Here is a 17591-nt window from a genome sequence, read left to right as displayed (position 1 = left end):
TCATTTCACTTTTTTGTAAGAGTTCTTATAAAAGTACAACTTTATTCTTGTAATTGAGCAACTTTATTCTCTTGGTATTATGACTTTATTCTTAGAATTACTAAAAAAAAAAAAAAAAAAGGAGGCCCATTTTGCCCCATCCCCCCATACAGGGTTGCAGAAAGATTTGGAAAACCCTGACCTAAGGGGATGGTTATATCCTATTTACTACAGCTCTCAGCAGGCAGGGGCCCATGTAAGATTCTTAGAATAAAACAGAATCATGTTTTTTTTTTTTTAATAAGAAGTTAAAAAGATGCATATACATATATAAGAGGAAAAAGAAAATCAAAATTATACTTTTGCTAGACATCGTGGAGCACATTCAATATTCAGTTTATCTCTGAAAAATATATTTATTTAGATTTTTATCCTAAAGCAAATGGAATAAACACCTACCATGTCAAGCATTAGCTTCGAGGTTTGTTTAGTTTAATCCATTTAATTTATATGGAACCAAATAACATTTTAAGGCACCTTATCAGGCAATAAGGTCCAGGATTAAGTCCTCATCATGCTTAATATTTTCTTATTTTTGTTGTTCTACTTTTTATAGAATATAAGCTAAAATGAATAACTCAGTCAGGCTATCTGCTTAGGTTGCAGTATGCAGATGACCCTAATATTATTCCACTCCATGAAAGTCTGTGTTGTTTAGCGTCTGGAAGTATTTCTTATCAGCCTAAATGTTTTATACTTGTGAGCAAGAAAACATTGAGAGCACCTGCAGTGCAGGAATGAGTGAGGGGAGTGGCAGCGCTGCATTACTCCAGTGGAAACTGCTCCAGAGCACTTTGAATAAAAGGATTTAAAACTGTTGCAACATTGTTAAAGACCTGTGCTGTGTCAAACAGTAACTTTTCACAATCTTGCACCTTAAAACCTGTAACCAGCCGATGCCAAGTACTTTGTGAGATGCTGTCTCCTAGTAGGGGGTGAGTCTGATGGTGGCCTTGGACATAAGATGAAGAGATCCGTCATCCAGGGGCAGCATAGAGCAGAGTTGCTGTTCCTTCACATAAAAAAGGTGTGTAGTTGAGATCGTCGGGCATGAGGACTTCCCCTGCATACCTCCCTTTGGAGATTTTCTGGGCATACCCCAGTCTGACGAAACCCTTAGTGCAGACACCCAGAGACCGCTGGAGGAACTACATATGCCTTTTGACCTGGAAATACTTCTGGCTCCCCAGAAAAAGCTGGAGAGTGTAGTCGGGGAGTGTGACGTCTGGGCCCATGTCTATCAACTATTTACTAACTAGCAAATAAATTGCACTGGGGCTGGGTAAGTCTGATCTGATAGCTTGGAATAGATTTTGCTGCCAGGTGTGAGTTCCCATGTTAAAAGCTGTCCAAAGCTGTAACTAAATCCCCCTGGTGTGAATAGAGCTTTAGAAACAGGGTAAGCAGCTCATAGGTGAGTTAGTCTAGGTAGTTTAGACATTTAATCAGATAAACTCCTCTAGCCAGCTCATAGCCTGTTATTTGAGGGAAACACGTCTCTGGGTCCCTGTTTCTATCCAGGTCTCCATGACAGGATACTCAGAGGTGAGTGTGAGAGCATCAATGGGGAGGCCACTTGATTTGCCCGAGAACATTTCTCCACCACCTAGCCTTGCATAAAAATGGATGGGTGAAGATTTAGGAAAATTTTCCAAGAGTACCTACCTGCAGTCACAGGGTGCCACAATATCTCAAATCAACGCCAGAAGTTCACACGTTAAGTTAGTTAAGTCGTCCTAAATCATCCCCATTTTTAAATCCTTTCTGTCAAATTACCTTGTCCTTTCCCTTTTTCTCCAGTCACAGGTTAAAGCATATTGAGGGAGGGTCCTTTTCAAGGACCCTTTAAACAAAACAAGGCTGAGAATTGACCCTCAAATCTTCAATATGGAAAACGACGGCTCCACCAGGCCACTACCTCAATAAAAAAGCAATACATTTTCAAAGGTTAAAGACCTTAACCGTACCTATAAAAAAGTAAAAGTACACTGGAAGTAAAAGCATACTATGGTCCCTTTAACTTTTTTCGCATTTTGTCTTGTTACAACCATGTATTTGATTGTCATTTAAACTAATAGACCAACACAAAGTAGCATACAATCGTGTAACCAGTAGATGATGACACCCAGAAGTAATAACGACACCTACTGTTTCAAACTGGAACAACACATACACAACATCCTGCCACTGACAGCCTATTTTGCCGTTTCCTGAACGGTCCGTTGCTGCTGTGAAACCCCACAGAATTTTTACTTGCACAGGATAGGTATATGATGTTGTATTTTGTTCTATTTCTGGTCTGATTCTCTTCTTAACTTTCATGTTTGTAGGCTGCTGCTCTTTTGCCAAGATAAAATACCAAATGCTGCACTCTGTTTTGGGAGCCCTGGGAACTATCATACGATTGGCTCAGGAACCAGGAAGTAAACATAGGCTACACTCTGCAAGTAGTTCCACACCATAACTCTAATTTTGAAAGGAGAAAAACGTCACTAAGCCATTGTTAATGCAGAGGATGGATTTTTTTTTTTACAGCCATCCCCGGTGAAAATGTTTATTTTTTTGGTACATTTTACATTAATTTTCTTACTTATTGCTCCTTTAAATAGTGGCAAAAAGAAAGCTTTTATTGAAAGAAAGCAAAAACAAGACCCACTAGAAGATTATTAAAATTCATGTAGGGGTGACAACAAACATGAGAAAAGGTGATTTGGTCAGATGGACCCATGGAGAATCATGGTAATAGCAGTACCACACAGTGGGAATGGCTTCTTGAGTTAATGATTGGGGCTAAATGTAGGATCCTAGGAAAACAAACACAAAACTCTGAATAAGGGCAGCCCAGCTTTGGGTTTATTGTGTTCTTTAAACGGCCTTGCCATGTCCTTTTCCTTTGTCATTACTGTCTCCAAGTTGTTGCCATAGTATTTCATTCCTTTGGGTTTATTTTCTTAGTTTATTATTGTGTTCTGTTATTTAAACATTTGAATGTATTTCAATTAGAAGGAAAGTTTAGCTCTCTATAAGAATTTTCCTCTTGGTTTAGTAGTTTCTTTGTGTCTTAGCTCAGCTTTGTCTGTCCTATTAGTCTCCACCCCTCAGCTTCCCTGCTTCCGTTCTGTCTCACCAATTAAAAAAAAATCCTCAGATGAAGTAATCTGCATTCTGTCATTTTCCATTCTTCCCTTAGTATATAAGCTAACTGGTGCCTAATAATTACTGCTGGATTTTTCTGTTAGACTGTCTGTTTCTCTTTCCATGTTCCATGTCCAGTTCTCTTTTTGCCATTGTTGTCAGTTTTACTATTTTATCATTAAAAGTGTCACCATGCTCATCCCACGTTCATGTTGCACAACATGACATCTACATTATGCGATTCGTTTTCTGTATAGACCTTGGTATCAAATAATATGGTTTTATTGAACAAATAAGCTTATATTCTCTGTGATTCTTTGTTATCTGCTATGACTAACAAAGCAAAGCAGCTTCACAGGTAAAAATTGCAGCCATCTGTTGATTCCACTTCAGCCAGAAGGAAAAGGAAAACAACTAAAAACGGAATTTTAAACTGTCACATGCACTCAAATTAACACAAATGAGGCTGCTAAAAAGGAAACATTTAATGGTGAAAAGCGAACTGATCTCTTATTCTAGGGCTGCAGCATAAATAGCTAAAATTTGAAGCAGAGCTAAAAGGCTCTAAAGAGAGTGCGGGTGGATTCCTAGGGGGGCATGCTATCTCTCAGATATGGTAATGGGGTAATTGTCATATTAAAACAACACATTGTGCGTTTAGGAGTCAGCAGGTGTCACAGTTAGTGAAAGCCCACACTAACCCTCCTACTATACACTGGATTAATTAGTCCAATACAATTTCAACTTTTTCCCCCTAACCTATGCGCTCACCACAGGAGACAGCCATACTGATATTCAACACACACGTCACCTCATCTCCGCCACTTTGTGGCTCCATGCTTTATCTGAGCCACTTCAATATTCCTCCTCCTCAAGACTGTATGGTAATGGGAGAGGTGTAATTGAGAGGTGCTTTGTTAAAGAAGATTTAAATGTGTTTCTTGTGCATGTTCAGTGCTGGGAGGGGGTTGTATCTGGATCATTTGTGCTATATGGATCTTATTCTGCTTATGATGCCCAGTAAGCATTGTTCATACCTCTCTCTCCTTTGTTGATTGTTTCTTTCAGTTTACAAGGCTGCAGACCTGACTGCCTCTGACATCTAGTGTTTCATCCTCAAATCTACCTTCAGTCAGATCAAAGCTAAAATGGATAAGCATTCAATACGCAATAGTGGGACCTCACACTGTGAGAAGTCAGAGGCTTCGGATTAATTAGACAATTTAAGATGCCACTGTGACTTAAGCAAGGAAAAAAAAAAACTTTTCATTGTGAACAATATGAATCACTGGAAGTAAAGCAGTTCAGCAGCTTGCATAAATAGCTGTGGAAAAGTGAGACAGACATCATTAATTGACAGCCCCGGACTCCCGGCACAATATCATTAGAATATTTTCACCACTATTTCCCCAACTATAATTATCCCCCCTCCATTATCTGTGTCTGTCTGAATGCTAAATGAGTGGCATTTGATAGATCATTTACTCCCCGCTCATTTACATGTATTTCAGAAGCAGCTTTGATGGGGATAACATTGTATCAAGTGAGAGGCATGGACGACCCCCGGAACATTTAACATGGATATTGTAACTGTGCAAATCGGATGTAGATCCCTGCCACAGATTTATTTCCAGAGAGCAATGACTGTCAGTCACATAAGACCGAACTATTTCTCTACAAATGTGTCATATTTATTTAATAAGCCCACATTCACTCCAAGGTTGAATGGGCCAACTTATTCAGTAGCTCCTTATTACAACCATGTCACCTGAGACCTTTTAGACCTGCATTCAGAGGGTAAAAGCAAGGTAAAAGTGAGGCCACTAACATGCACTTTACCATCCTCACATTAGGCAGCTGGGTGTTTCGACCATCTACCTCCTCTTCCTAACACCCCCCCACCCCCGCCGACAAAAATAAATAAATAAATAAAATAAAATTAACACCCCCTCCCGCACAACTCACCCCATGTTTTTCTCCCCTCTGGATCCGCAGAACCCTCGGGGCTACCAACATGTTAATTTGGCTTCTAATTTACTGTTTCATTTGCTGCTATCAGTAACGGCCATTATGCATCAGCCAGGGAACAATAGGGCCAGGAACATTTGGCTCATTCTGTGCAAAGTATCTTTCTGATAGTCGAGTTCGCTGTAGTGGTTTGATGCAAGGCCCAAATTTCACACAAAGGACCATGTGAGTCAGTGATGTCATAAAGAATCACGGGTTTTACAGACAATCTAGTTTGAAGGATTTTCAGTGTGTTCAGTTTTAACAAGTATAAAAAAAATACTGACTATCGTTCAACGAAATGAAATCAATATATTGTTTCCAAAACATTTCCAGTAAACATAGTAACATTTCTAAAATCATTATTAAAACACACAAAAGCTATGTCAGTACTCTATGTGGTGCTGTGATGCTGCCACATGAATACAACAAAAACAAAGAAAACGGTATGGAATAAGAAACGTTTAGAGCCGCAGGTAAGTAGTTAAACAGTCTTCAAAAGGTTGTGTGTTGGTTGTCTACACCACAAGTTCCCAAACCATCAATTGACCATGGGTATTCTAAAAAATAAGGAAAACACCATCACAACTGTAAAGAATTAACCCCCTGAGTTTGGTTTTGCCTATTTCTAAGGGATGCTTTGACACCTTTATTAACTCTAACATAAATATGGCTCACCTTTATCATTCTTATTGTTTATATCAATTCCTGTATAGGACCTCAAGACCTCATACCTGTTTATCCATGACCCGAAGTGGGGTGCCGACCCCAACTTTGGGAATCAAATCTACACACTAGGTGTTTTTCCATTGCTTGTGAAAATCTAAAGCTTAGGTAAGCCCTTAGTTAATTTCAGTTTTTCGGAGCTTTACTTTCACGGATAAAGGTCCTGGTCTGAGGTAGGACTTTTCAGCTTTCCCCGGGATTGTTGAAAGGACAGGATTGTGTGCAGCAATGCAAAACACTTCACCACCAGGAGCAGTATGGAGGTGTGTGTACAAATGTATAAATTTTAAACTCTTTATTTTTCACAAAAAATAGTTCTGAGGCAAAGAACTACACCTAAAAATGTCACCTGTGCAGTCAGTTCATCAAGATTATGATCGTATATTAAATCGTTTACAGGCCGGTCTAGCTGCGGGCAGCTCAGGTACTCAGATTTCCCGCTAGCTGCTAGTCAGGGCTGCAAGTGAATATATATGTGTGTAGTAGGGTTAGTTATGATCTACAAGTAACAGAATATAAAACGTAATATGTTTTGCCAGACGTTTTTGCCATTTTAAGGTAACATATGCGTTATTTATAGAGAGATTGGTTATAGTTTTGTGGGAAACATCGGAGTACTAATAATCAAATGTAGCATGTTCATTTTTCTTGTAAATAAAAAAACACACGTTCTAACCCTTGATTATTTTCTCTTTTTCATGGTTTTATGCTGACAGCTCTGCAGGAGGGGAGATGTTTGGATGCAGATTGCCAAAAGCTCCAAGGGATCCTTTCCATATCCTACCATCGTCTATTCCACTGTCTGGGTAACTTCTAAAATACTTGCTCATAATTAGACAGCCAAGGTGTTGGTTGATTTTACCTGTGGACAGATTATCTGCTTTTGTTATTCTTATAAAAAGGTTTTTACTAAAAACATTTCCTATACTGTAGATATCTGAGTTTTCTGTATTATTATATTTATACAAGAAAAATAACGGCTTTACTCAGTGTTCACTAGTTATTCTAAATAAATCATGCCGTTGTAAAGCAACAGCTCTGGCCAGATGCAGGTTGGCGAAAAATGTAACATAAAATAATTATTTTAACTTTTCCTGCTTAAATCAAAATCCCAGGCCTTTAAATCCTAGGCTTTCAGTGCATTTAGGCTACATTCCTTGATCGCTTTTAAGCAGCTTGTGCAATTTTAACACTTTGTGTCAACTAAATTTAACAAATTTAAAAAATTTAATCACACTGGACTTCTATGCCAAACTTTTTATTACTTAAAAAGTAGACAATGAACAGAGAGTTATAAAGGATTAGTAGGGAAAAAAATAGGGAAGAAAAGCATGAAAATTGTTCTATGCATCCCAGAATCACAACAGAGAGAATGTACTATATAGACAATATCACAATCTCTCAACTTTTTGGAGATAATGTCGCCCTTCATGACATCACCATTGCATTTGTACTGCTGTGACAGGGAGGAAAAAAGTAGAAAATAAATAATATCCAAGGCCAAAGCACCAGCTGGGGGATACTATGTCTCTTCATAAATATTAAAGTTGAGAAGAACAAAATCCTCAAGGAAACCAAAAGCAAAGAGAATACCAGAAAAAAAGTATTGTAAGTAAATATATTATTACAGTATATTTTTCTGGTATTCTCAGGAAAAGGCTAAGTGTATTCCACTATCATGAGAAAATGAAGGTTGCTATTTCATGATAACAAGTTAAAGATTTTTTATTTTTTAGGTAAAAAGTTTTTTCCCTGTGGAAAATACCTTTTTTTTTGAGCTCATAAACTAAACACTATGCAATAAGACACAAAAATTCAGCATCGCCCTGTTTCGGACTCCTTGTTCGCTCCTACAGGTTTCAGTGGCTACATAGGTAGAAGGGCCATAAAAAAATCACAAAATGATCTCTCAGCTTCCATTTATTTTATTAATGCTGTTATTTTATATCAGGAGAACAACAGAGTTTATCACCGGTCATCAAGAACAGCCAGACTTTATCTTGTGTGAGAAGTAACGGTGTGCACCCAAGTTTGGAAAATACCACTTTGGCTTGATCTGACCTCACCGTGGTCACTCGTAGAGGTATAAAGTTAAAAATCTAATGAACGTTAAGGATGTAGAGACATTTATCTGGATATGTGAAAACCCTGACTGTCAAATGAGAACACTGGTAAACCAGATGTGAGTGGAACAATGAAGAACTCTGAAAGTAGACAGATTTCAGTGTCGACCAAGGTGGGGAGTAGCATATAACTGGCATATAAAAGAATAAATGTGATCCACAGTGTTTTTAACCACAAAACAATAATTTGGGAACAATTATAGCTCATCAGCATTTCTTTTCCCCCTTATTTCTGCAGTCTTTTGTATGTAGGGGGATTCAAAACACAGAAGGCCTGAGTCCAGTGCTTCACTTCAGCAAAGCAGGTGTAGCGAGCTACTGAAATGATTTTGTTGCAGAAGGGGAAAAAACAAATGAGTACATCTAAAACCAATGATGGGTTTGAGATCATTCCCTTTCACACTTTCCTGCCACAATCTGACGAGGAAGCGTGGGGGCGAGAGAAAGAGGGAAGGATTGAAGGGGAGAGAGGAAAAAGACAGGTAGAGCGAGAGAGACCGAGAGGAGGAGAGAGAGATGTGCAACGCCAGCCAAAACTTTTTCAATTTCACCGACAATTTCCTGTGTAATTACTGATGTGGTATGATGGTGTTTTAATGACAGGGACCCGCCAGTGACAGTGACATTGTCTGTGAGGATGTGAGCGGGAATGTGGCTGAGAGAGTGAGTGTGTGCTCGCTGCAGAGATCCGGCTGGGCTTGTTGATGATGGCAGAGTGATGAGATGGAGCCGTGCTGTGGAGATTAGACCTGTCTGGTCTCCACCGCTTTCAACCACTGTACACACACACACACACACACACGCACACACATACACACGCGCAAAGCTTTTAGCGTTACCGCTACCCCCTAACTGCCCCCCAAAAGTACCCTACAGTGCCACCTGCTTTCTCCCCATCAAACACACACACTTGTATGCCTCCGCCCACACAGAGCCCATCCGACCCCTCTTTTATCAACCTCGTGATTATCAGTGCCATCGGTGCCAATAGCCACGTGTGGGTCAATGCGCCGGTACCTGTAGTCGCACCAGGGGCAGCGGTACGGCTTCTCTCCGGTGTGAACACGTTTGTGCCGTGACAGGTGGGACTGTGTGGTGGAGGCGAAGTTGCAGAGCTTACACTTGAAGGGTCTCTCTCCTGTTATGTGGGGGGGAGACAGACAGCAGAGATGAGACACTGATGATATGGAAAGACCGGGACAGAAAACACACAGCAAAACATTTGCAGCCGGCATGAGACTTCTGAGATAGGTGATTACGAAAAAATCCGCACGGCTCTTCTTACAATTACAAACTTTGGTTCATCGTATTGGGAGAGTATGTGTAAAACAAAGTCCCACAAATAGTTTGTGTGCAGTTTTAGTCAGCCCCCTAAACAAAATCCTGTGCAACCAACAGCTTTCAGCAGCCACATAATTCTTAAATACAACACAGAACATTAGTGAACAAACAGCATCATGAAGACACGGTCAGAGCCAGTGGGAAGATGGACGGGGCTAAATTCAGTGCAATCCTGGAAATAAAAATCTGTTAGAGGCTGTGAAAGACTTGAGTGTGGTGGAGGTAGACCATCCAGTGGGTCATCGACTCTAAAACATCCATAGCTATGTTAAAAGGTTTAGATCAAACAATGTTCATATGTTAGAATGACGCAGATAGAGTACATACCTAAATCCATTTAAAAACTTGGATTGACATTGACATCCTCTCTTTCCAAGTCAGCTTAAGCCTTTTTGAAAAGCATCGCAAAAATAATCTGTGTGGGTGTATTTGTGCATGTAGGGGTTAAATCCAATGCATGCCACACTTTTCAAATTTTAGTTGAAAACCACCTACATTTCTTCCACTTCACAATTTGCACTGTTGGTTCCTATTGCAAATATAGAAGAAGCAAGGTCCTCTTTAGCTAACTTTGCGAGCATCTTCTTTGAGTATTAAATTGTAATATTAAAAGATCAGTAGAAGCTTTTTTTTCTCTTATTGGAGCCAAATACTGATCTTGCTAGTAATAAGTTGGCACCAAGAAGCGATATGTGAACTATCCCTTTAAAATAAATGGTTATTGCTCCAACGCAACAACTCATTTCAGATGCCTCCTATGAACAGTAGGGTGCTGAAAGCCCACTGCATGGAGTTTAAAAGTCATCATGGCGGATCAAAGGGGAATGACCATGAAAGTCAGCTAGCTTCAGTGCATTTAGCATTTACCACCAAGGTGCAAAAAACACCTCTTCTAACTGAGGAGCTGCTGGAGAGATCACTCCTGAGTGCAAGTGAAGAAACTTTGCCATTTAGGTGCATATACCAGTTGGACATCTCATTTTCAGTCATTTGTTGTTTTATCTATTGACTCATAAGAGTAAAGTCTGCCTTCATGTATATTATTCATAAATCTATCATTTAGTGGTGATGGCTTGTATTCTGCATGGCGGCTTTTGCCCACTTCTGAGCCACGCTTTAGAAAACTTCATAGGTTTCCAAGCTATTTGGTGCCAAGAACCACATGGAAGCGGTTCATGTAGACGACCAGAGCAGACTGGGGTTAAAGGTAACGTGTTCTTCAGTCAACTTCAATCACAGGTTTCGCTTTACTCGGGTTATGTCTTTTTTTTTTTCACTGCACCTTATTGCAGATGTACCGACTTGTTTAAAGCGCAGTTTCTGATTTGTAAAAATAAATAAATGTGGATTCTATGCTGTCCCCAAGAATATGTTTAAATCCATGCATCGTCTTGCTTTGTCAGCTGGCTCTGTTGTGTGCTTCTGAAGGAAATCCAAAAATTTCCAGCTTTGCATTTATCATCATTTTACAGTTGTTACTTACCTAGTTTTAGAGGAACATTGTAAGCAGGAAGGTGTTTATTTCATGCTCAATCTATAGAAATATCTCTTTCCACTCTTTGTGTTCCTATATAACATGACCTTCAGTGGACGCTGTGTTTGTTAACTTCCTGCCTCAGTGATATTTCCATGTGGAAAGGGGTGGCAATGGTCGCTCTGCTGCCCGGCACTGTTTTTCCTTAAAAGCTATGAACTCATCTAAAATAATGGCACAATATGACTCTTGTGAGTTAGCGACATAAAACGTCGGGCTTCCCAGTTGTCTCGGTTCTTACATTGTCAGATTGGTTGTCGTTCAATATGCGGGTGAATCAGTGGAACTGACACATGTCAGCCCAGGAGGGCTGGACTGAAATTGGGTGTTTCAGGTACAAAATCTGATAAGCAAACTGAATGCATTATGAAAACCCAAATGAATATTTATAACAGGATTATTAATTGTTGGTAGCCTGCCAGTCGAGGGTTAACGACGGTATTTGTTTCACCGTTTCAATTTCTTTCCCCACTCCAAAAAGGGAAGGAGGAAAAAAAAAAAAAAAAAAGAACACTTGTTTATTGACAGCCCATCTGAAAAATGCAATTTCCCTAAGCGACAGAATGACATGGTGAAAAGATAACTAAAATTAAAAATCTCAGATTCAGTCAGCCATACTTGTACACATGCCCGTCAAAGACGGCAGCGTGTCAAACGATGTGCTTGTGTGTGAGCGACACACTGAAAACAGTCCATGTCTCAGAGTGTCAATCACCGTGTGAGATTAAGAAAGTCTGTGAAATGCAAGAGGTAGTTTGTGCTTAGATCAGTTTACAACGCAAGCTCAGCGTCTGTGTGTGTGTGTGTGTGTGTGTGTGTGTGTGTGTGTGTGTGTGTGTGTGTGTGTGTGTGTGTGTGTGTGTGTGTGTGTGTGGTCGCTTACCTGTGTGCTGGCGCCGGTGTTTGGTGAGGGCGTGTCTTGTGCCTCCTGCAAAGCCACACAGGTCACAAAGGTAGGACTTCTCTCCTATAAACGCAGAGCAGAAGAAGGAAGGACGATCGATGTTGAAATGGTACAAACTGAGAAACACACTGGATGGTAACCACATGATAAAAAAAAGGCCAAAGGAGAGATAAGACAAAATGTATACAGAAAATTAAAACCAAAGCTTTCAAACATCATGTTTAATTTCAGTTTCATGAAAGAAGCCATCTACCATAGGCATGAAAAACCAAGATTAATCAGAGGCGGCGACCTCAGGTTCATCTTTCAAACACCTACCTGCAGCCATGACACGTCTCACCAAGGAGGTTTTAGAGCCTTTCACACCTTGAGACATGTGACCAAAACAACTCAGGTGGCATGCTGCTTTGTTAGATACAACCATCCAGAGCAATAAAGGAGACACAGGGTAGGGCCAGTATTGACCTTAACGGCCTTGTTAGTGTGATTCTGCTGTCTACTATTAATAAACATGATACATTCACCATGTTTAGAACCGTGGAAGCCTCGTGGACAAAAGTGAAATGTTTTTAAGAAAAGAAAAAAAAAGATGACCTCAATGATCTACGTTTGGAAATTATTTCAAATGTGTTACGATTGTACCAATGAGCAGACTTGAATCCTAAACAGGACTGTCAACACGTCCACCTGTGTTCTCTCAACACCCAAAAACAGCTAGCAGTTAATTTTTTAAATAAACGCAAAACCTCAATCATCTCTCTATCAACAGATAGAAAAAAATGACAGACGGACGGTCCAAATGAGTGGATAAATGGTTGGTTGATGATCTAAAAAGATGAGTGAATGTATGTGTGGATGCGTCAGGAGAAATCTAACACTTGGATTCAACGCTGTAAAGGGGAGAGGTGTAAAATGTTGCCACCACCATATTTCAGCAGCGCCAACCATGCTGAAAAAAAAAACTGCAGACAAAATACCATGTTTTTCCAGACTCAAACTTCCAAAGTTCCCATATCTTTTAGTCCATATTAACGTTAGCTGTAGATTGTTCTACAGTGGTTAGACTTTATATGTGAAACCTCCAAAAACCAGAGACTGGATTGATAGATGGATGAACAGATGGACAAACGGATAGATGGATGGATGGCTTCTCAGAAGGCAACTTAGACTAAGGTTAAAGTAGAGTAGAGGTAAAGCTGGTTACTCTCACGCCGATCCCGTTTCAAGCCGTCGTGTATTTCACTCTGAAGCTGCATCGACAAGCACGAAACAAAAATCAAAAGGCGAAAGTGCAATCTCGCTTGCCATATGGCTGTAGATTAGACTGATGAGTCTTGATGCCTCAATGTGACATTCCTTTCAGCGAGAGCAGCAGCTAAAGTGCCGCTGAGGAAAGCCGAGCATTCAACAAGACAAAGAGGACGGGCATGGTGAGAAAGGGAGAAAAAGTGGGAAGTGGGAGCGAAGCGAAAAGCGAAAAAAGAAAAGACAGATTGAACAGATGAGCAGAGGGCCTAGTTGGCTAACAGATGAGCCAAGCAGAAGTCACAGATCACTAGTGTATATCCATCAGAGCTCTCATAGCTAACTAATTCCTCCAATCAGATGGATCCGTGTAAATATGTCAAATGGGGGACGGGAAATTGCCAGTGTGGTTTATTGACTGTGATAAAATCTGAAAAGCACCGCTGAACATAATTACATACTTGTCAGAGCCATAAAAATTAGCTTTATTATCAATGGGATGGTTTTGTACAACTTCATTTGGGGGCGATGCCTTCCAGATGGGGAGCGTGGAGAGCTTTTTTTCCACTCCTTCTCTCTTCTCTGCATCTGGCTCCGTCATTAACAGCATGATGGTCTCTCTTTCTACCTCTCTCTGTCTGCCATGGCACACACACACACACACACACACACACACACACACACTGCAACATTTGTGATTAGGCTCACTCAGGGAAACGAGCACGCACGCTTGCTGATCGCACGCAGATGTGCATGCAAATGTGCACAGCCGCGCACAAGGCGCGCTACTGTACGTATTCGGTTTTCCTGTGTGTGGAGACGCCGCTGCCGCCACACCTCTGTTTTCCATACAGGTCATATATTCTCCATGTGTGTGTTTTACATGCGCAGCAGAGATCCCCACACTTAAATATTCATCCCGGTTGCTGATGGTGCAGCACGGCTCCTCGCCACACACTGATAACACATTTGGGTGACACTTCCAGCTGGGCCTTGGCGCTGCTCGGCCCCTCTTCAGCACAGATAGCAGCTTTCACAGGGTCCGCAGAGACCGAGCAGCTTCAAGTTTCCCCTGTTCCGCCCATTTAGAGCCACTCGACTGTGAGAGGAGTTTTAATGCGGTGCCACTTAAAAACAACCTTAAAAAGGTACAGTTGGTAGCCAGATCGTGCAGCTGTGCTGCACAATCCAAATGTGGATCTCATTTCACAGAACAATCCCATGATTTAAATAACTATGCATTAAAATCCAGCTTTTTTATTGTCTAGTGAAATTGAAGAATTGTTCTGGAATTTTATAAAAATCAATTTATATATATCTATATGTACTTTTTTTGAATGAATAGAAAATAATCACATCCTTGGTGTGATTGTAAAGGCGCAATAACATTTGTTGTCCATTTTGGAGCAAAAGTAAGAAAGTAGAAATAAATGAAATAGGAATAAAACAGTAAAAGTCCCCTCCAAGTAGTCAAGCAGATTGGAAAGCAGAGTTTTAGGGCAAATTCATTGAAATACTACAGACTACAAATTATTGCATCCAAGCCGTCCTTTGCAGGTGAGACAAAAACTCATATTGTAATAATGATTGTGAATCACTATATTGTGGAGCTGTACAAAATAGAGAAGTTAGAAAACATTAGGTGCAGAGGCTACATGCCAGGGCAAAAGTACACCATGAGAATTTCACACAGAAGCTAAATTTGTTTGCAAAAGGTTTTGCACCCTTTTTTTAGGTTAATATCGATCAGTTAATAACCAGAAAACTTAAATTAGGGTTTTACTGCCCTATAAGGTTTTGGGTTGTGCTCATTGCCTAATGTGGACTCTACTGAAAAATGCTTTGCATCAATCTAATAGCAGGAATTTCTGTTTTTTTATGGTATTGATTGATCTTTCTATAAAAGCAGGAAACTTTCACCTTTCATCCGTGATGTAAACATGTCTGATGTGCCCTGCTAATGTCCGACATACTGAGGAATCAACAGACAGGAATCAAGCTGGAGAAACTTTTAAAATTGCTAAAACCCCAATCAAGTATGATTCTTGCAAAACAAACAAAACAAAACAAAACAAAAAAAGCTTTTTTTCCCCCCCTATCATTGGTTGGTCTTGCAGCAACTAAATAACAATGGAAGGAGAATTGATTTTTAAGACATTTATTAAAATAAATTTAGAAATAAATGAAAAAAAATAATGGAAAACTAAATGAACAACACCTTTATTCATAGGTCTGTAAACCCCACATGAGTTACCAATCATCTGTTCAGCCTGTTCATCCCTCTCAGGAAAAAAAAAAAAAAAACAACAACTAAAAAGCAGCGCCAGTCACTCCTCCACCCCTCTTTTCCATCTCTCATTACGCCCAACGCTACAAGACCCCACCGCAGAAAAAATCCATAGCCATCGATCCCTTTGCCCAGCCGCGGTCGCCACAATTATTCCTGAGGAGGAAACGTTGGCGATAAATTACATGTGTGCTTTTCATCTGCTGCTGTGCGGGGCAGAGCGCCGCGAGGGGCAGCAAGAGCCGAGCCGCCATCAAAACTGGAGGATCAGCCGGGATGAAGCAGCACAGGCTCAATCCAGCACTTACAGGGCCTCCAAAAAACACTCCTACCTCGTCCATCTTTGTCATGCTTTTTTTCACATCACAGCCATAAACTTCAAGGTGTTTCTATTGAGATCTTATGTGATAGACCAACACAGAGCACTTATGAAGGGGAAGGAAAAGGATACATGGCTTTCAAAAATTTGGGGGTAAAAAAAAAAAAGCCCAGTATGTTTGGGTGTAGGGCCTCTTTAAAACCTGAGTTTTTAAATATTTCTAACTCGGATTCAGGTCTAGCGTCACTAGGTTATTCTAGCACATGGACAGGCTTCCATCTAAACCTTTCTACTGTAGCTCTGGCTGGATGTTTAACCTCTGTCCCAGTCTCACCTCACGCTGCCTCCATAGGGTTTTCTTCCAAAGTTGCTTCCTATTTAGTCCCATTCATCTTTCAGTGAGCAGGGTCAATGTTCCTGCTGTAGAACAGCATCCTCAGAGCATCATGCTGCTATCACCAGGTTTCAGTTTTTTTTTGCTCTACATTTTACATGTAAGGTAAAGAACTGAATTCTGCTCTCATCTGACTAGTTTGCCTAATATGGCTTGAGGCAATTCAACAATCTTGCCGCTCTTCTATAAGGGACAGATTTGTGAAGTGCACAGCTGATAGTTGTCTTTTCAACATTAATTTCCACCTGAGCTATCGAGCTATGCAGCTCCTCCAGAGTTACCTTAAGCTTCTTGGCTGTCTCTCTTATTAACGCTCACTTTCAGGTGGAGGACCGTGTCTTGGCGGTATTCCAGTTGTTGCAGCTCCATGAGTTGTTCAAAGTTTAAAGCATAACTAAATGTTTTGTCTTTATGATGGTCTTGCGTGCTGTTTTCCAATATATATGGATGCCCCACAAAAAAAAAGACAAATTCCTTCAACTTCACAATTACTTTGCATTGGACTCCCAATGTGATACATTTATGATTGAGGTTGTAACGCGATAAAGTGTAGAAAGTTGACCTGGACAGGTCAGTAGTCAATCACAGGGCAACAAAGAGACACGGACAGATAACTATAAATGTCCAAACTGATACCTGGAGAGAGCCCAATTAACCCAATAGTCATGCATTTCAAGCCGGTGTACCCGGTGAAAACTCTTGCCTGCACAGTACCATCAAAGTACTTGCTCTCATGTCTACTGTTCACAAGCATTCAGGCAGAGATTCACCAGTGTTTGTTTGGCAGATGGAGGTTCTGAAGGACAGAAATCAGAGTCAATGGTCATAAACATACTTTTAGGTGAGAACTAGAAACATGTCAGCTAGTGTGCCTGCACAGACAGGAGAAACCTTCATGCTAGCCGCATGTTGATAAAGTTTCTTCATATGTATTCCCATGATGCACTTCAACCCTACTTTCCTTCCTCGAATTAAACAGCGAGACAATAAAATCACTTTGAAGTCAAAATATACAACCTTTCTTTGCATGTGTGTGCAGATTTATAGATATAGCGTGTCTGTCTGTCTGTGTATGTGTTTTAAATAACCCCGGAGGAGTGAGCATGCAGCTATAATTGCCTCCCTCATTAGTTATGTTTTAGCAGGAGCGGATGGGAGGGCAATTAATTTTACCGCTTAATTTTTGACACGGAATCCGCTGCTGTATTGATGTGCCCGCCATTTTGGGTCTCATTCTTCAGCTAAATTAATTGACAAAGTGCGCAGATTTATCAGCGTATCGCCCAGATTAAGCGACAAACTGAAGCAATGAGGAAATCAATTGTGGCACCGTCGGCGTGTTCAGGCCTCCTCTGCATTCCCGTCCCTCCCCACCCCTCGTAACACCCAAGTGCCTGGGAAACGCTGGGTGGGTCAGATACAGTGCGCTTATTCATTTATTTGAGTCGCTCGTTCATCAGTTGTTACAAATGACCCTGGCGGCTGACAAACACTGAACACCCCCCCCCCCCCCACCCCTCCTCCTCAGACATGACTG

At 40.6% G+C, this 17591-nt stretch overlaps 1 protein-coding gene across 1 annotated transcript in view; it reads right to left on the bottom strand.

The window, feature by feature from the left end:
* Positions 1-17591, bottom strand: part of znf407 (zinc finger protein 407) — a 207679-nt gene that overhangs the window by 61407 nt on the left and 128681 nt on the right. The window contains exons 7-8 of the mRNA XM_012872960.3: positions 11789-11872; positions 9048-9168 (exon numbers count right to left, since the gene is read on the bottom strand). Of these exons, the coding sequence (XP_012728414.2) occupies positions 9048-9168; positions 11789-11872 (205 nt within the window). The remainder of the gene's footprint in view (positions 1-9047; positions 9169-11788; positions 11873-17591) is intronic.

Source organism: Fundulus heteroclitus, chromosome 3 (genome assembly GCF_011125445.2).
Source record: "Fundulus heteroclitus isolate FHET01 chromosome 3, MU-UCD_Fhet_4.1, whole genome shotgun sequence".
NCBI lineage: Eukaryota > Metazoa > Chordata > Actinopteri > Cyprinodontiformes > Fundulidae > Fundulus > Fundulus heteroclitus.
This window is presented reverse-complemented; position numbering and strand designations above follow the sequence as displayed.